Genomic DNA, 19,242 nt, shown 5'->3' with positions numbered 1-19,242 from the left:
TGCTTTACAAGGTTCCGCCCCTAAATTAGGGGCCGATTAGTACCCAGGCCCGAATCGAGGCCCCCCTATCCCGCCCTGCGGTGCAAGGTCCCGCCCACTGATCCTCCCCAGTCCCAGCCTGCCCTTATCTTGACATCCCTCAGCTCCTTGCAAAGACCCAACCCCGGATCTGGGCCTGCCGCTCCCCACCTCCGCACCGCCGCCTGCCACCACTCCAGAGGCCCCTCCACCCCCCGCCAAGCCTCCATCTCTGCCGGGTCCCCACCACCCCGGTCCTCTCCGTAAGTCTCCGCCCCGCCTCGCCCCACCTTGACTTCTGTCTAGGTTCGCCCGGTGAAACCCCGCCTCACCTCCTGCTCTCTGCAAGACCCCACCAGCCCTGCCCCCGATCCCGCGGGCCCGCCCTGTTTCTCAGGACCCCGCCCCCCCGGCCCGCCTCGGGCCCGCCCAGCACGACAAAGCCCCGCCCCCTCAGCCCGCCCAGCACGGCAAAAGCCCCGCCCCCTCGGACCGCCCAGCGTGACAAGGCCCCGCCCCCGGACCCGCCCCCGCGCCGCCCCAGCCCCGTCCCGCGCCCGCGCCGCCCGTTTCAGGCCGGTTGGCACCCGGCTAACAGCTCCGGCACGTCCGCCGCCCTGGCCGCCCGAGGACCACCCGCCCCGGCCCGCGCGGGTGAGCGGCGGCGCTCCCGCTGCTGTGCGTCCTCGGGTGCCCTCGCACCCTGTCTGGACTCCGCCCGGCCTGAGGGCGTGAGGTCGCGGCGGCCGCGGCGGGGCGTCCCTGGAGGTTCTGGCGGAGCGGAGCCCGGTGGGGGTGCCGGAGCGCCCGGGGTCCTGTGGAGGCCCCGGCGTCTGGGCCGCCGCCGCTGCGGGATGCTCGAGGCTTCCGGTGAGCTGAGGGTGGGAAGGAAGGGGAAGCCAGCCCTGGTGGGGGGGCGTCTTCCTGTCCCCCCCCCCCCCATAAACGTGGGGTGGATTCTGTCCACCTCAGCTTTCCTCCGACCCCGTCTGCCCTCCGCTGGGTCTCCCGGGCTCTGGGTCCCACTGGCTAAGCCTCGCTCGCCCTGAGCCTCACTTTTCCCCATCCGGTGAATGGGCACTGGCCCCGCTCAGGCTCCCGGGAGCAGCAGAACTGGTTGTGAGCCAGGTCCTCCCACTCGGGGCCTGGGGACACGGTTGGCTCAGATGCCAGCCGTCTTTGCCCTGAGAGGTTCTGAGTTCAGCAGGCAGCCCAGACAGGGAGAGAAGCAGAGGAGGGAGGGGGAGCAGGACTGGGATGGGGGATGCCCCAGGTAGAGGGGGAGCCCAGAGGAGGCGCCTGAAGAAGCGTGGACGGTCTGAGAAGTACGAGCTGAGACCAGAACGGTGAGGACGCACTGACCGCGCATGCGGGGAAAGCCCCTCCAGGGGGACAGCCAGCCCAGTGCCCGGAGGCGGGGGGGGCTGCTGAGTGCTGGTGGCTGCTGTGGGTCCCCTGGGCAGACTCCGATTCCTGGCGTCTAAGGGCAAGGGCCAAGCGTGAACTAGATGGTGGGAAGGTTCCAGGCTCCGTGGGAGGTCTGGGGTCGCCTGCATCTCCGCCGTCAGGGTTAGCCGCCCCGAGACCATGCTCAGACCTCTCTGGGTAGCTTGGCCCTCGTGTACGTGAGATCTAACATATAGCCCTGGGGCCCCATTTAGTCACTCAGCAAACACTGGCGGAGCACCTCAGCGGGCTGGGTGTGCCGGGCGGGGATTGGGGCAGGAGGGGCGGCAGGAAGCCCCGGGAGCACGTGGGTGTGGGCCTCCCAGGAGAGCTGACGGGGGCTGGCGGGGAGCAGCGGCCCGAGGTAGAACCCCTCACCCCAGCGATGGGCCGTAACGGGGGCAGACGAGGCGACCTTGGGTTGCTAGCTTGGGAGCTGCTGGGTGTGAGGCTGTCGCAGGTTTGGGGGGCAGCCGGGGCCCCGCCAGGCCTGAGGACGGCCAGAGAAGGACACGTCCGGCGGCTGGAACGTCAGAGCCCTGGGACGGGGCAGAGAAGCGGGCACCGTCCGGGCTGCTGGTGCGACCTGGGGCCCTCTCCCCGCAGCCCCACCAGCATGGGCAGCCTCGCCTACCGAGAGGACCTCGAGGAGGAGAAGAACTCCGGTGCGTGTCCTGGGTCCTGGCGAGGGGGCCGAGGGCCATCACGAAGTGCAGTGGCTGGGGGGGGGACCGAGGAGGCCCAGTGTGGGTGCTTGCCGGCTGACGGTCCCAAAGCCGATGACCGAATGCTAGACTCAGGATTCGGGGCCTGTAGCCTTGGACACCTTGGAGCCCGGTGCTGGGCCCCAGTTTAGCGCTCTGAGGAAGGAGTGGGTGTGAAGGGGCCTCCCAGAGCCTGTTCTCCTCTTGGCCTAGGGACTGGCCCAGGGCGGCGGGACGAGGGGCGCTCCCCCTGAGTTTACTGTGCGCGGGGGGCCGCGGGCCGTCCTGTTTGTTTACCAGCTCCCTGTCCGTGAGCTGAGTGTCCCCAGGGCTGGGTCCCCCCGGGGCCCCTCGGGCCCTCCTCTGGGGTGTCGTTAGCCTGTGTTTGCTGCCCTGCGTGATGCCCCGCTCTCTCTGGCTTCAGTGTTCACCTGGGAGCTGGAAGCCAACAGCAGGGACTACAACAGCCAGTTCAAGGAGAAGTCTTTCCTGTGCTGGCAGAGGAGGAAGTATAAGGTGGGCGCCCGGGTCTCTGCCCCCCTCCCCCGCAGCACCCGCCCTGAACTTCAGTCCCCAGGACTGTAGCACCCCCAGCTGGGTGCTGGCGCCCCTCCCCCCTTATCCCACCCCAGTTTGGGTTAAGTTATATTAATACGAAACCTTTAAAGTGCAATATGTTCACGGGGCCCCACCTAAAACCTCTTGCGTGCGCCTCGCTTTGGGAAACGCTGAGCTCACGGCTCTGCTCCCCGAGCCTTTGCGCCCAGGAGGGGGCTCGGTCAATGCTGGCTTAAGGCTTTGCCTCCCTTGGGCACTCAGTAAACTCTGGCTCAAGACCTTGCATTCAGTAGATGCTCAATCAATGCTGGTAGCGGCCAGAAGGCGGGGCAGGCGGGCGAGGGGCCTCCCGGCCGGGCGGCAATCCCACACTGGCTGTCGTTCCAGAGCAATGTCATCCACACGGCCAAGTACAACGTCTTCTCCTTCTTGCCCCTGAACCTGTATGAGCAGTTCCACCGCGTGTCCAACCTCTACTTCCTTTTTATCATCATTCTCCAGGTGTGGAGGGGTCAGCCGCCTGCCCGCATTGCCTCTTCCAGGGAGCCCTCCCTGACTACCCTTTGCCCCACGGCTCTGTAGACCCAGGGCAGTTTCACTGTGCACTTGTCTGTGTGGTTTGTGGAGCAAGGTCCGTCCCCCCACGCTCATTGCTGGGTCCCCACTGCACAGCCCACGGCCTGGCACAGAGGAGTGCTCGATGCATGAGGAATTATGGGAGGTGTGTGCGTGGCTCCTTCAGGTCAAGGAGGGCACGCCCCCCCCCCGCCCCGCCCCCGTCAGGATGGACAGCTTCAGACATCCCGCCTTTGGCCCCAGCCCTCCGAGCTAAACCCAGAGGGCAAGGAGCAATCAGGGGTCAAAGCGCGTTCTCAGGACCTGTGGGGGCCCTTCCCACTGTCTGGGTCGTCTGGGTGGGGCACGAGGGGGGCCGGCATCCAGCCTGGACACCTTCCTCTCTCGGTGGGTGGGCAGTTTCCAGGGAACCCTGACCCAGCGTCTCATTCTGTTCCGAGTAAAGATCCAGTAAACGTTTATTGAGCACCTTCTGTGTGCTGGGCACTGGGGACCCAGCAGTGGCCCTGACGCGTGTTTTCAGGTGCCTCGGGCAGGCAGGGGTGACGTCAAACCATGTGGTAGGGACCAGTGATGGGGACCGGGGCCAGAGGGGCAGGAGGGTGGTTGTCCCAAGGTCTGGGGGGAGAGGGGCCTGGCCCTGGGCTGGGGTGGTCAGCAGGTGGACACGGGATGCCAGGCTGCAAGGCTGGGTGTGCCGGGTGGGAGGGGAGCGGGAGGCGGGCAGGGTGGTGCCTGGGGGGCGGCTGGCATGACCCACCCTCCACGTCAGGGCCTCCCCGAGATCTCCACGCTGCCCTGGTTCACTCTTTTTGTCCCGCTCATCTGCCTCCTCGTCATCCGGGCCACCCGAGATCTGGTGGACGACATCGTAAGTGGCCGGGGTGCCTGGCAAGTGGAGGGGGCCGGCTGGGTCCTCAGAGCCCTGGGTGTGGGGGGTGCTGGGCTGTGGCAGGTCGCATGAGAGACCGCCAGGGGCGTAGTGTGGCCAGGCAGCATCTGCCTTCCTGCCCAGCAGCCCTTCCCCCCGGGGTGGCGTGGGGGCCCGGCTGGGGGCAGGGCCGTCCCTCTGACCTGCTCCCCTGTCAGCCCAGGGGCGACACAGAAGCGACAGAATCATCAACAACAGGCCTTGCCAGATCCTGGTGGGGAAGAGGTGAGGCCTCGTGGCCCCGTGTATGTGTGGGGTCCATCCCGGGGCAAGAGGCCCCCAGCACGGCTTGTCGGGACCGGGGACAGGCCAGGGAGGAGTGCCTCGCGGAGGGAGGAACCTTCTGTGTTCCTGGACATCCTGGCTGAGCCTGACAGCGGCCCAGCCGGCACTACTTAAGCGCCTGCTGTCTACCAAGGCCGGGACGGGCCCTGTGATGGGGGTTCAGCTGAAGACGGGGGCGGGGGAGATCTGAAAGGGCCTGGGACCCGGGGCTGGGGGGCCAGGAAGGCCGGACCTCCAGGAGGACCGGGGGCGGGCGGCCAGGACCTACAGACTGGAAGTCCCGCTCTCCCGGCTGGGGTGGCCAAGGCTGGGCCTGGGAGGGACCCCCCTCACTGCCACCCCCGCCCCCGCCCCTGCAGCTTCCTGTGGAGAAAGTGGGAGAACCTGTATGTGGGAGACGTGGTCTGCCTGAACAAAGACAACATCGTCCCGGTGAGCTGGCGGCCGACCGCGGGGGGGGGGGGGGGCGGGCTGCCTCCTGCTTGCCTTCCTCCTGTGTCCCCCCTGAGCAATGCTGTTGCCCCCCACCCCTCCCAACCCCAGGCCGACTTACTCCTGCTGGCCAGCACCGAGCCCAGCAGTTTGTGCTACGTGGAAACTGCAGACATCGATGGGTGAGCCGTGGGCCATCGCTAGGGGTCTGGGGCTCTGGATGCAAGAACTTTCCCAGCGGCCGAAGAGTTAGGTCATTCGCCCCGGGAACGGTGGCGGGGTGCCTGCGAGCCAGCTGGGCCAAAAGGTTGGGCCAGAGCAAGGGACCTACCTTTGTGCCGACGCTTCTGGAGGCCCTCGCGTGCGCCAGCCTGAGCACGAGAAGGCCTGGGCCGTGGCCAAAGCGCTGTGCGTCCTTGGGCGACGCCCTCTCCCTCTCTGGGCCTCGGCGTTCTGGTCGGCAGCCGGCACGCCGTCGGTGCTTAGCGAGAGTGTCTGAGGGACTCCGGGAAGGGCTTGCCCTGGTTCCGTCCATCCGTACCTACGCCTGCCCCCCGTCTCATCACCAGGGAGACCAACCTGAAGTTCAGGCAGGCCCCGCCGGTCACCCACCACGAGCTGACCAGTGTAAGGAAGGTGGCATCCTTCCAAGGTGAGAGGCAGCAACCAAGGGACAGCAGACACCCCTGCCCCGCGTGGGCCTGCCCCTCGGGGCAGCGGGTGCAAAACTTCCCCACCTCGCTGGGTTTTGGGGCGTGGCAATGGGGTGTCTAGGGGGCGTTGGGGGTCGGGATTCATGTTCTCATGGCCCCTCCACCAACGTGACTTTCGGGACATTCTCTCTGTTGTTACGATACGCAGGGCAGCATCTTATCAGGCTTTACATTTTATTTATGAAGCACGGCCGCTTCGCGTCAAACAGTTTTGGTGGTTTAATTGAAAAGGCGGCCTGCTCTGATTGGCTCGGGAGCCGAATCTCTGTCCTGAGCCACAGCCCCTTCGCTCCTGACACCCACGCACCGGCTGCATGGCTGATATCTGGGGAAAAGCCTCGCTCGTGGGGAGGGTGGCTGCACGTGTCCCCACCGCTCCCTCTAGGCCCTGACCTGACTGAGCTGTGCTGCAAGGCATGGCCCCATTGTTCAGAGCAGGAGACTGGGGTCAGAGAGGTGGCAGGAGGTGTGGGCTTGCTCCCTGCCAGGGTCCCGGTCCACACCCCATGGCCATTTTAACCCTGCGCTGGTCCAGCCTTTCATCCTGCCTTGATTTCCTCGAACACGAGCGGGACCGGTGGTGGGAAGGACCCCTCCCACCACCTTCTGGAAAATGACAGTGCCTGCGTTTGTCCCCTGTGGCTTCGGGGAGTTGGATGTCGGTGTCCCTTCCTTCTTTCCCTCCTTACACATTTACTGAGCACCTGCTGTGGGCCAGGCGCGAGGCTGGGCCCCGGGGCCTCAGCGTCACCAAGACCAGGCTGCCACCTACCCCCCCCACAGAGCTCAGGTTGATGATGTCGTCCCAGGGTTGTCACCATGGGGAAGGGGGCTCAGGGAGGGAGGGTTTCTCTGAGGAGGTTGAGTCCGGGGGGCCGGGGGGCTGCGCACCCAAGACCCCCGCGGCTGGAAGGGGCTGGCTCTGGAGCAGGAGGAGGCTGCCTGGGGGTGGTGCAGGGGTGAGCGGGGCCAGACTGGGGCAGGGCGGGCCCCGTGCGGGTGGCTGGGGCCGGAGGGGGACGGCGGCGTCCCCCCCCCCGCCCCAACTCAGAAAGGGCAGGCCGAGCCCCCCCCCGCCAACGAGCCCGTGGCTACCTGGCCTCCCCCCCACGTGGCCCCCAGGCAAGGTGGTGTGTGAGGAGCCCAACAGCAGGTTGCACCACTTTGTGGGGTGCCTGGAGTGGAACGGCAGGAGGCACCCCCTGGACATCGGCAACGTGCTCCTGCGCGGCTGCAAGGTCCGGAACACGGACACCTGCTACGGGCTGGTCATCTACGCCGGTGCGGCCCGGGGCGGCCCCGGGGGGGTGGGGGGCGCAGGCCAGGAGGACGGGCGGGCGACAAGCAGACGCAAACCCCGCAGGTTTCGACACCAAGATCATGAGGAACTGTGGCAAGATCCGTCTGAAGAGAAGCAGGATAGACCGTCTGCTGAACAGGCTGGTGGCCCTGGTGAGGCGCCCGAGGCCCCCGCCGTCCTCTCCCGGGCCTCCGTCTCCCTCCTGTGCAAAAGCACGTGCGTCCTGATCCTCAGACGGGTCTGTGGGCCGGAGGATCTCTTGTTAGGACGAGGGCCAAGTAGTGACGTCCTCGTGGCCCCAACTCTGACGCCCTCCAGGCCCGCAGGAGATAATAAGATGGCCTGCGCTCAACTTAGGTGGCTTGCGGGTTTTGCCCGATTAGTTCTCTTCTGAAGTTATTGTAATAATAATTTAAACAACAGCAGCTCACGAGGCCGACAAAGAGCCTGCAAGTTCCCCTCCTCGGGTACGCACCGCCCCCCCCCAGCGCCCCTGCCCCGGGGACCCGTCCCGCCCACCCGTCCCCACTGAGTGCCCCTGTCGGTGAGTCCCCGGGGCGCCCCTGTGTCACCACCACTTGCCTTCCAGATCTTTCTGTCCCTGGTGCTGATCTCCGTGGCGTTGAGCTTGGGCTTCTGGTTCAAGGTGAAGGAGTTCAAGGCCAAGCACCACTACGTGTCCCCCAGGCACGTGCAGAGCGTGGCCGCCGAGACCTTCCTCACCTTCTGGGGCTTCTTCATCCTGCTCAGCGTCATGGTGCCCATGGCCATGTTCATCATGTGAGGCCCTGGCCGTCTCCCCCCCCCGCCCCGCCCCTTCCTGCCCGTCTCCCCCCCCCCCCCCGCCCCTTCCTGCCCTCCCCTCAGGAGCGGGGGCGGAGCTGTGACCCGGAGTGTGTCGCAGGGTCGAGTTCATCTACCTGGGCAACAGCATGTTCATCAACTGGGACGTACACATGTACCACGCGCCACAGGACGTGCCCGCCAAGGCCCGCAGCACCAGCCTCAACGACCAGCTGGGCCAGGTGGGGTACGTGTTCTCGGACAAGACGGGCACGCTCACGCAGAACGTCATGACCTTCAGGAAGTGCTGCATCGGCGGCATCGTCTACGGTGGGTCCCACCCCGCGGGTCCCGGGGACGCCGGCCCCACGCCCTGTGCTTCTGGGCCACGGAACTGTGGCCACGCGGCATCGTCCCACGTTGCCCACAGAGCGGTACTGTGGGCCTCTCGGCTCACCCGGCCCCAGCGGACACTCGGGTCGGCCGTTGCCCCGCGACAGCAGCCTGCGTGTGGACGCGGGACGTGGGGTGTCAGCGTCTACGCGTGTCACGGAATAGGATTCTTTCGGTTTTCACAGACAGACCTCTCCTTGGGGACGCTGAATGTGCACTTTCTTTATTTTATTGTTTTAAGTTTATGTATTTTTGCGAAGCAGGGGAGGGAGAACAAGTGGGGTGGGGCTGCAGAGAGGGAGAGAGAGAGAGAGAGAGAGAGAGAGAGAGAGAGAGAGAGAGAGAATCCCAAGCAGGCTCAGCACTGTCAGCACAGAGCCCAACCCGGGGCCCGAACTCACAACCTGTGAGATCACGACCTGAGCCAGAATGGAGAGTTGGACGCCTACCCGACGGGGCCGGTCCTGAATTTGGAATTTCATTAACATTTTCACGTGGCACGAGATGATCGTCTTTCAGTGTTTTCCCAGACATTTGGAAATGTGAGAAACATTCTCTCTCTCTCTTTTTTTTAAATATTTAATTTTGAGAGAGAGAGAGAGAGAGAGACAGAGTGTGAGCAGGGGAGGATGAGAGAGAGAGAGGGAGACACAGAATCCGAAGCAGGCTCCAGGCTCCGAGCCGTCAACACAGAGCCCGACGCGGGGCTCGAACCCACGAACTGCGAGATCATGACCTGAGCCGAAGTCGGACGCTCAACCGAATGAGACACTCAGGCGCCCCTCTCTCTCTCTTTTTAAAAAATATGTATTTATTTTGAGGAGAGCGAAAGCAGGGGAGGGGCGGGGCGAGGGGGACAGAAGATCTGAAGTGGGCCTCGCGCCGGCAGCACAGGGCCCGATGTGGGATTCGAACTCACAAACCACGGGATCATGACCTGAACTGAGGGCAGGTGCTCGACCAACTGAGCCACGCAGGCGCCCCAGAAATGTGGAAACCATTCTTGGCTCGCAGACCAACCAAAAAGTGGCGGGGCAGGGTCCTCTTGGCCATCATAAAGTGGGGGACGTGGTTTTGGCCAGGATGTGACAGAGCACCCACCGGGGTAGTAACGGGAAGACGGAAATGGGCCCATGCCGTCTGGTAAAGCCCACCCCCCCCTCAGCCGGGGTCTCAGGGGCGATAGGGAGCAGTGGGGCCTGTGGCAAGCAGCATCGACCCCAGGCCAGGTCTTCTGATGTTTCTAGAAGGTCTGTTGGACCCGGTGTGTGTGTGTGTGTGTGTGAGACATCACCCCAATCTTTCAAAGTAGGCAGGCAGGTCCAAGTTGTAAAAAGACACCGTGAAGAGATCAAACAAAACGCCTGCATGAGGCTGGGCTCCACCCCGGCCGTGCTGCTGGGACCTCTGGCAGCCATGCCCCTCTTTTCTCTCCTTCGTGCAGAAGGCAAAGCTGTGGCGGGGGGGGGGGGGGAGGGGGGTCCTTGGTTGTTGGGGTGTCGGGTCCAGAGGCCTGGGCCCGCTTGTCTGGCCGTCTCAGTGGCCCCGGGAAGCCTGCCAGTGGGGGGTGGGCGCTGCGGGATCCCCCTGGGCGCGGCGGCTGAGGCCTGAAGCTGGGTCTTTCCCCAGGCCCCGACGATGAGGAGGCGGCCCCATGTCAGGTGAGCCCCGGCCGCCCTGCAGCACGGGATAGGGGTGGGGGCGGGGGTGGGCAGTGGCCCACCCAGAGCCGGCCTGTCCCCTCCCAACCCCTCAGGGGAGCCCCTACCTCTGGAACAAATTTGCCGACGGGAAGTTCCCTTACCGGAACGCGGAGCTCCTGCGAGCCGTTCGGGGCCGCACGGACGAGGCGGTGCGGGAGTTCTGGCGTCTGCTGGCCATCTGTCACACTGTGATGGTCCAGGAGAAAGACGGTGAGTGCGCCCACCTCCTTTTCCCCGTCTGGGGCGGTGCTCCGGCCCTGGAGCTCCCGAGACGGTCCAGCCCACTCCCCAGGGCTCCCTTCCTTGGGCTTGGAGGGTGCTTAGGCCCTGTCCCAAGCCCCACCTCTTCTGGACCTAGGGGTGTCCAGGCCCGAGGCTCGAGATCTGTTGCTGTGGGAAGGGGGGGGGGCCCTTCGGACGGGGGTCCACGCACCTACCTCCCTCTGCCGGGCTTAGAGCTCGTACCAGCCCGAGAGACCACCGTCCTGTGAACGTCCGGTTTCCTCCTTTGCGCTCTGGAGATGGGTGGCGGTCCCGATGGAGGAAAGCTCTCGGGGGACACGCCCGCCCCAGCCGCGGTTCCCTCCCCCAGCAGACCAGCCGGTGTACCAGGCGGCATCCCCGGACGAGGAGGCGCTGGTCACGGCGGCCCGGAATTTTGGCTACGTGTTCGTGGCGCGCACGCGGGACAGCATCACGGTGATGGAGCTGGGGGACGAACGGGTGTATCAGGTCCTCGCCATGATGGACTTCAACAGCATGCGGAAGCGCATGTCGGTGCTGGGTGAGTGCTCGCGCCCCGCGCGGGGGGTGGGCGGGCAGGGGAGAGTGTGTGTGGGCAGCCTGGCCTCTCCCTCTGCAGTCCGAAACCCCGAGGGCGCCATCTACCTCTACACCAAAGGCGCCGACGTGGTCATCTTTGAGCGCTTGAGCAAGAAAGGCATGACAGAGTGGACCACGGAGGAGGCCTTGGCTGTGAGTCCCTGCTTGGGGGGCGGGGGGGGGGGGAGAGGCTGTTGGGGTAAGGCAGGGGGTGAGGGGCAGGGAGAGGCGGGCAGAGGAGGAGAGTGTGCCGAGAAGTGGCAGGCACCCAGGCTGGCCACGTGCAGTTGTCCAGGTTGTGTGCGGTACAGACATTCCAAAGCCCAGGGATCAGGGGAAGGGTCAGGGGCTGTCGGGGTCCCGGGGAAGGGTCTGGCCGGGCTGTGCTGAGGGTCTTGAGGAACAGTTAGAAATGGCCATGCAAAGCCAAAGCAAAGGGAGGGGGTTCCCGACAAGAGGTAGGGCAGGTGCAGAGGTGTGGAGGCAGGACAGAGCTGGGTAGGGGTGGGGGTGGGGGGCTGAGCCGGAGCAGCCCCGCTGGGGGTGGGGGGCAAGGTTCGGGGACCCCAAGCAGGGAGCAGGGCCGGAAGAGTGTCAGGGGGGCAGAGTGGCGACGGGGTGGTGCCAGGGCCCCCCCACCCGGCCCCCAGTCCTTCGCCGAGGAGACCCTGCGGACCCTGTGCCTGGCCTACAAGAGGGTGGACGAGGACACGTACGAGGAGTGGCGCCAGCGGCACCGGGAAGCCAGCCTGCGGATGCAGAACCGGGCCCACGCCCTGCACCAGGTGTACGAGGAGATGGAGAAAGGCCTGCAGGTGGGCGGAGCGCGGAGGGGCCGGGCCGGGCGCCCCGCCTCTGCCAGGGCGCTGACCCCGCCCCCGGCCCCGCCCCCAGCTGCTGGGAGCCACAGCCATCGAGGACAGACTCCAGGACGGCGTCTGCGACACCATCCAGTGTCTCAAGCAGGGGAACATCAAAGTGTGGGTACTCACAGGGGATAAGCAAGGTGGGTCCCCCGGGCGCCGAGAGAAGGGGGATGGGTGGGAAAGCGCCCCTCACCTGCCCGGACAGGCCACCGCCCTGCTGTCCCATTTGTCCGGGCTCGGCGTTGCCCCCCGCGTCAAGCCGGGAAGGGAGGAAAGGGCACGATTAATGCTGGGGTTCCCCCCCCCCCCCGACACCTCCGTCGGGCGGGCTGGCCCTGTGCGGAGGCTTCCTGAGTGGCCGGGTTGCCCCTGTGTGACAGGTGGGCGGAGCCGGGCTCAGAGGGCTGGGAGCAGGCGCTGGAGGTTGCCCAGTGACTCGGGGGCAAAGTGGCGTGGGCCCGCCGGTCCCTTGGTGCTGGAGCCCCGAATCTCCTCCACTGCCCTGTGGGTTCTTTGTGGCCCCCGGGGCCGCATTAGGACTTATGTGGGCACCAGGCACATGCACACAAAATACTTAAAATGACGTCTTGCAGCTGCGTTGGGATCAAGACAAATATCCGAGCTGGATCACACTCATTATCATTATGTTTTCTTCTGATTTTAAAAGAAATTAAGTCATTCGTGTGGGTTCCAAGAAGGGCCCCTGGGGTCTAGGCATGCTATGCCCAATGACCTCTTGGCCCCGCGCCCCACCCTCCCCTCGTCCAGGAGCCCAGCCCCGGCCACGCACCAAGCCGAGCCCCCTTTGCTCAGAGCGGCAGCCAAAAAACTCAGGGCTGGCTGCCATTGGCCGGCCTGAGTCACGGGCCCTCTTCTGAACCAATCCCCGTGGCCAGGGGGAGGGGCATGCTGATGTGGTTGTGGGGGCCCAGGTCCACGCAGCAGGGTGGGCGTGGCCCCCAAGGGGCGCTGAGCTGGGCTGGTTTGCAGAGACGGCGGTGAACATCGGTTTTGCCTGCCAGCTGCTGTCGGAGAACATGCTCATTCTGGAGGAGAAGGAGATCACGTAAGAAGTCGGGGTGCGGGCGGGCGGGCGAGCCGGGGATGGGGAGGGGGCCGCACCCACAGCATACGAGAGGCCCCGGGGGGGTCTGCGGAGTGCCCGAAGCCGCTGCCCGGCGGGACTCCCGGAGCGGGGGACCCCGGCACAACGAGGCAGGGGCGTGGGGGGGGGGGCGGGGGGCGGGAGGCCGTGCCCTGCGGCGGCTGACCACCCTCTCCTCCCCCCCCCCCCCCGCCCCCCGCAGTCGGATCCTGGAGGCCTACTGGGGGAGCAACGACGGCCTGCTGGCCGGCCAAGGCCCCCTGCAGAGCCGCTTCCTGCAGCAGACCAAGGTGGCCATGGTCATCAACGGGGAGTTCCTGGTCAGTGACCTCTCGGGGCCACGGCAGCGCCCCTGGTGTAGGGCAGGGGGCTGGGAGGCGCACCGGCCGCGGGAGCTGCTGGACGGGGCGAGGCGGAAGGGGCCGGAGCAGGGGAGGGGCGGGTCGCGGTCAAGTCCAGCCTGGCTTGGGGCCGCGGGGCCTTGCCCGGAGCGGAGGGGTGCAGGGTGACGCGCTCCCGCCCCGCCCCGCCCCCGTCGGCCAGGACCAGCTGCTGCTGTCCCTGCGCAAGGAGCCGCGGGCGCTGGTGCGGGACGAGGACGTGGACGTGGAGGAGGCCTGGCAGGAGCCCGGCGAGCGGACGACGGACTTCCTGCGCGCCCAGAGGGTGTCCCTGATGTGGCGGACCCTCGGGACCCAGCTGAGGGGCACGGGGCTGGGGCCGCGGGTCAAGGACTCCGGCGCCCGCGACGGCCCCGAGGTGCGGCGCGAGCGGGCCTTCGTGGAGCTGGCCGCCCGTTGCCAAGCGGTCATCTGCTGCCGCGTGACGCCCAAGCAGAAGGCTCTGATCGTGGCGCTGGTCAAGAAATACCAGCGCGCGGTGACCCTGGCCATCGGGGACGGCGCCAACGACGTCAACATGATCAAGAGTGCGTGGCGGGGCGGCAGGGGGGCGGCGGCGGGGTGGGGGTGGGGGTGGGGGGGGAGAGCCCGGGCTGACCGGCCGCACGCGCGTGCGCGCGCGTCCCCGCAGCCGCGGACATCGGCGTGGGGCTGGCGGGCCCGGAGGGCATGCAGGCGGTTCAGAACAGCGACTACGCGCTGGCCCAGTTCTGCTTCCTGAAGCGCCTGCTGCTGGTGCACGGCCGCTGGTCCTACGTGCGTGTGTGCAAGTTCCTTCGCTACTTCGTGTACAAGACGCTGGCCAGCATGATGGCGCAGGTCTGGTTCGCCTTCTACAGCGGCTTCACCGCCCAGGTGCGCGGCCACGCGCGCCGGGCGAGGGAGGAGGGGTCCTGCCCCCGCTCTGTGCCCGAGGTCTCCGGGGATGCTTGGCGAATTGGAGCTTTGAAGCCGGGGGTGGGGGGTGGGGGGGGGGGGCTGGGTCCCTGACCGCAAGACTCTGGAGCTTTGGAAGGGGAGTTTTCCCTGCGTGCCAGGAAGCTGTCTCAAAATAGACGGCCCGAGAGAGGGAAGGAGCTCCCTGTCCCCCAAACCCCAGCGTGTGAGAGGGAGCTTTGGGGGGGGGGGCGCCGTAGATCAGTAGATACTGCTTGGCTGCTGCACTGTTTCGTTTACAGGTATTTCTTCGATGTGTCTGTAAGCTGGAATGTTCTTAATTTGCTTTTGGGATTGCTCACCCCAGCAGGTGTAGGGAGACAAACTTTGCTGGTCTGTTGGTTGATTCTAGCAGCTTCCTTGTGGATCCTTGGGGAGGTTCTGCATATAGGATTGTGTCCTCTGCAAAGAGAGAGTCTTACTTCTTGCTTTTCTTCCTTCCTTCCTTCCTTTCTTTTATAATTTTTTAATGTTTATTTTTGAGAGAGAGAGAGAGCGCGCGCACACACACACACACGCATGCACACCCCAGTGGGGGAGGGGCAGAGAGAGGGGGAGACACAGAACCCGAAGCAGGCTCCAGGCTCCGAGCTGTCAGCCCAGAGCCCAACACGGGGCTCGAACGCCTGAACCGTGGGATCGTGACCTGACCCGAAGTCGGACGCTTAACCGACTGAGCCCCGCAGGCACCTCACTTCTCCCTTTTCTGTTCGAGTAACATTTATTTCCTCTTCTTAAGGAAGTTGCTCTGGCTAGGAGTTCCAGTCCAGTGTTGAACGCAGGCTTCCTCTTTTGTTCTGGATCTTCGCGGGGGCGGCGTTCAGTTTTTCCACATTTGTTCCTTCTCCTCTGTTTATTTTTTCAGTACGGACGCCTGTCAGTGTAGACTCGCGGATATTACTTTCTTGTATATTTTGTCGCTGACATCGTCCCCAGTTTGTCCTTTTGACGTGCACCTGGTCTTTTCCGATGACACCCCCTCTTTCTGGTGCTACCAGAACTGCCCCGCTCATTTTGTACTTTCCCTGCCCCGACCCTGCGATCAGCGGGCTCCATAAGGAGCCCTGGTTCTTGGTAGTTAGACGCCAAGATCTTAGCTTGGTGTGCTCATCGGTCCTGGGATGCTACAGGATTACTCTCTCAGTTGACAAGAGCGGGGAGGTGGACACATATTGACCTCGTAGAGAGGCACATCTGTCTCTCTGTCTTGTCTGTATCTATCCTCTGTCTTTGTGAATACTGGAAACGGAGTCCACAGCAATATGTTTGAGTCCAGTCCCACGGGACCGGGCTCAGCTTAGCCTTTTCCACGGACCCACTTTGTGATTCTTTTCTGCCCCAGTGAAAAACTTGATTTTGTAAAATGTTTGGTTGTTACTTATGCGTTCAGTTCCAGCACGGACATGAAGCGGGTTTTGGAACTGAAGCCCTTATTCTGTCAACTGGATTGGATTTGTCATTAGGGGGGCTACTTGTCCCTGAGGGCTCTTCCACGCGGTGATCCCCCGAGACCGGGAACGGCCAGAAAACACATTCTCTAGCCGTTCCCCCCCCCCCCCCCCCCGTAGTTCCGCATCACAGCCGTCCAGCTAAAACAAGGACTCAAAGGCGAAGTTTGGAAACAATCAGACTATGTTTTCCTCTCTGCCTTGTTCTCTTCCGGCCTTTATCAAGCCTCCTGTGACCCATCCCTGGCCTTAGCGCCAACCTTCATCGTGCCTTGACTTCCCAGCTCACCTGGCATCCTCCCCAGGGGGTCCAGCCAGCTTGGGTGGGTCTCCTCGGGTAAAGACACGTTTCTGTTTCTGGCCATGTGGCTCCTGAAGGCTGACCACGTTCTCCCTCCCCCTCCCGTGCCAGCCTCTGTATGAAGGCTGGTTCCTGGCACTCTTCAACTTGCTGTTCAGCACACTCCCGGTCCTCTACATTGGTCTCTTCGAGCAGGTGAGCCAGTCAAGGCCTCGCTTCCTCCTTTCTGGTAGATGCCCCTGTCTCTGCCCTACGTTCCTCCCCCTGGGGGCCTGGAGCGGGGCTGGGGTGGTCCCCCACGTGCCACCGGGTCCCAAGAGCCTGCCCCTCCCCCCCGTGCCCCACCCCCAGGACGTGAGTGCCGAGCGGAGTCTGGAGCTGCCCCAGCTATACATCGCAGGCCAGAAGGACGAGCTCTTTAACTACTGGGTCTTTCTCCAGGCCCTTGCCCATGGCACGGCCACCTCCCTGGTCAACTTCTTCGTGACCCTGTGGGTCAGCCACGACTCGGCCGGGCCCACCAGCTTCAGTGACTATCAGTCTTTCTCTGTGGTCGTGGCCCTGTCGAGCCTGCTGTCCATCACCATGGAGGTAGGCGGGGCCACCGGCCTGTCTCCCCCCGGTGGGGCCTTGGACGTGAGCCACTGAGATGTCACTGCTCAGGTGACCCTGCCAAGGGCCTGCTGTTCGTGGGCCCTGGGGACTCAGCCCCCACCCACCTCCATGAGCCCTGCCCTGAGCCTCCTGCCACCACCCTGGCTTGACCTTCTCTCCCTGTTCAGGCCATACTCATTGTCAAGTACTGGACAGTCCTGTTTGTGCTGGCCATACTCCTCAGCTTCTGCTTCTACGTGGTCGTCACTTGGGGCTGCCAGAGTTTCTGGCTCTTCCGAATCTCCCCTGAGACCTTCCCGTTCCTGTGTGAGCCCCCAGCAGGGGATGGGGTGGCGGGCCCTGGGGACGGGTGCGTCCATGTCAAAATGTCTGCTTCGTGCCTCTGTGAGCCACTGTCTTCTCGGCTGTGTGTGTGTGTGTGTGGGGGGGGGGGTGTCCCGTGCAGGGGGAATCGGTGCCTTTTGGGAATCTGCACAAAGGTGTCTGGGGGTGGAGGGAGAGGAGGGAGAGGTGGGGTGACAGGAGGAGGGGCCACCAAGCAGGCTCTGGGGAGGCTCCACCCCGGGTCGGGCTGTGACCCTGTCTTGTCCCCAGATGCTGACCGCAATGTGCTGTCCCACCCCTCCATCCTGCTGGTGATCCTGCTGAATGTGTCACTAAACACCCTGCCTACACTGGCCCTGCGTGTCATTTACCAAGCCCTCGAGAAGCCACGCCCCAAGGTGAGGGCTGGGGTCCCCATCGCACATTGCCGGGACCCCACGAGGCAGAGCCTGTGCCCGGAGCAGACACTCCCGGACATGCGGGGCTGGGGGTGGTGGGAATGGAGACCCAGGTTGCATGGCCAGGGCCCTCAGGGGGACCAAATGACAGGCCCCAGGCTCCCCAGGGAAAACCACCCCTTCCTAGGGTGGGGCTGGCCAGGAGCACGACGAGGCGCACTCCAGCATCACCGGACTTCTGCCCAGATGACTGGGGCTTGGGGGTCGAGATGACAGAGAAACCAGGAAATGGCTTAGGGAAGAGAAGGGACTTAGAAACAACCCTGGGTCCATGTGTGGATGAAGCGTAAACACAATGTGTCCCTCCACACGCTGGAATCTTGTTCAGCCTGAGAAAGTTAGGACATCCTGCCACCATGTGGATAGACCCGGAGGACGCCATGCGCAGTGACAGGAGCCGGACGCAGAAGGACACGTCCCGCCTGACCCCACCCACAGGGGGTCCCCAGAGGAGTCCCGTCCACAGGGACAGAGAGTGGATGGTGGGAGCCAGGGGCGGGGAGTCCGTGCTTCGTGGGGACAGGGCCTCAGTCTGGGGAGATGGAAAGTTCTGGAGATGGATGGAGGGTGGGTGCACGACAGTGTGACTGTGCCTGACGCCTCTGAGCTGTGTGCTTGGAGACGGTTAGATCGGTACATCTCGTGTTATGTGCATTCTGCTACCGTGGAAAAAAGCGAGCGTGGGAACTTAGGGGCTCCCGTGACCCTAAGAACCCAGAAGGGCAGGCTGCAGCCGGGATGGGCCCCAGAAGTGACTGGCCATAAACCTGCCGTCTTCTGCCACACAGGCGGGACACCTGGCTGTCCCCGGCTCACCTCTCCTGGCTTTGCCACCAGAGGGCACCCGAGGCACCCGGTGGCGGCTGGTCCAGAGTGGGGTGCCGGGGCAGGAATCTGACGAGTTAGCCCAAAGTCAGCCTGGGAGGGGACTCTAACCGGCTCTGCTCAGGGGAGGGAAGGCCTGCTCGATGGGTGGTGGCCGAGGAGGGGCTCTGACTGCCCCCACCGGCAGCAGGGACCTGAGGGCAGTGGGCACGGCGTGGGAGCCTGCTGACCGCCGCTTTCCTCTCGGCCGGCCAGGAGGTGGAGGAGGCCCCAGGCGAGGACATCGCAGCGGTGGAAGCTGCGCCCTACCTCCGCCGGGAGTCGCGCAGGCGGCGCTCCAGCTACGCCTTCTCCCACCGCGAGGGCTACGCGGAGCTCATCACGCAGGGCACGATTCTGCGCCGGGCGCCGGGGGGCGACAGGGACATGCTGACGGGCCAGATAATCCCGTGCCACGAAGAACTGTCCCCGAGCACCCAGGAGTCCTGCCGGTGCTCCAGGAAGATGTCGTTCCTGGGGAAGACGGGGCACCAGCACCGGGGCAAGGCGTCCTCGAGGGACGGGGGACGAGCAGCCCGCGGGCCTCAGATCCCCGGCTCCCCGCGGGGGCTGGCGGTCCGGGGCGTCCCAGGAGACGTTGCGGGGGGAGCGGGAGGACTCACGGTGGTCCAGGGGGAGCGCGCCGGGGCCGTCGGGGGCTCCCCCGCCCCCCCAGCAGCCCGCGGACGAGGGGGGCAAGGTGTCCCCCGTGGGGTGACTGCCGGTGCCCGGGGAGGGCGCAGTGGCGCCCGAGGCGGCGGGGCAGCCCCTCCCCGCCCCCCGCCCCCCGAGGAGCAGTGACCCGCCCCGCGTCGTACCCGCCCGCCGGCCTGCGCGGCCTTCCCCGGGGGGACTAGGCTCCACGTCCCTTTGTGTTGCTAATAAACCAGGGTCCACCTTCCCCAGGGCTGCGCCAGGCTCGTTCCTTTCTTGCACCTGTCACGTCCGCGGTCCCGCGACCGGCTTTCCCGCTAAAGCCCCGAACACCGACCTCTAGCGGCCCAGGCGGGATTTGCAGGAGGAGCCCCGCCGCCACCGCCGCCGCCCCGGGGCGGGGGTGGGGGGACGCCGCGCGGCTGGGGGGGGGGGGGCTTCCACGCCCTCGGGGTTGGGGGTGCTCCGTGGACCCGCGAGCGTCCGGCCCCGGGCAGCCTCGTCCCCAAGCAGGCGTCTTCCTCTCTGCTTCGGGGCGCGTCCCCACGGGGCAGCTGGGGGGGGGGGGCGCGGCCCAAAGACAGACTTCCTCCCCTCCCGCGCCCC

General features: G+C 65.3%; 1 protein-coding gene across 10 annotated transcripts; it reads left to right on the top strand.

Annotated features, from left to right (window-relative positions):
• Positions 1–567: 567 nt before the first annotated feature.
• Positions 568–18,883, top strand: ATP8B3 (ATPase phospholipid transporting 8B3). 10 transcript variants are annotated; one of them, XM_045491287.1, is made up of 28 exons: positions 587–888; positions 2,071–2,129; positions 2,593–2,684; positions 3,114–3,227; positions 4,075–4,173; positions 4,397–4,458; positions 4,878–4,950; positions 5,062–5,132; positions 5,520–5,602; positions 6,786–6,944; positions 7,027–7,115; positions 7,553–7,743; positions 7,868–8,076; positions 9,769–9,800; positions 9,896–10,052; positions 10,435–10,626; positions 10,705–10,817; positions 11,315–11,449; positions 11,559–11,670; positions 12,521–12,596; positions 12,838–12,955; positions 13,179–13,563; positions 13,668–13,891; positions 15,833–15,916; positions 16,073–16,312; positions 16,504–16,642; positions 16,931–17,058; positions 18,199–18,883. In XM_045491287.1, exons 2-28 carry the CDS (start codon positions 2,081–2,083, stop codon positions 18,781–18,783), a joined length of 4,011 nt encoding a protein of 1,336 aa, XP_045347243.1. In that variant the 5' UTR covers positions 587–888; positions 2,071–2,080; the 3' UTR covers positions 18,784–18,883. The 10 variants fall into 10 exon arrangements, with proteins under 10 accessions (XP_045347246.1, XP_045347243.1, XP_045347248.1 ...); XM_045491286.1 differs by having other exon boundaries at positions 588–888; positions 10,438–10,626; positions 11,315–11,479; XM_045491293.1 differs by having other exon boundaries at positions 588–888; positions 11,315–11,479; positions 13,668–13,855; positions 16,163–16,312.
• The last annotated feature ends 359 nt before the right edge of the window (positions 18,884–19,242 follow it).

The sequence above is a fragment of the Leopardus geoffroyi genome, chromosome A2 (genome assembly GCF_018350155.1).
Source record: "Leopardus geoffroyi isolate Oge1 chromosome A2, O.geoffroyi_Oge1_pat1.0, whole genome shotgun sequence".
NCBI classification, from domain to species: domain Eukaryota; kingdom Metazoa; phylum Chordata; class Mammalia; order Carnivora; family Felidae; genus Leopardus; species Leopardus geoffroyi.
The sequence above is the reverse complement of the archived record's forward strand: the minus strand, read 5'-3'. Positions and strand labels throughout refer to the sequence as shown.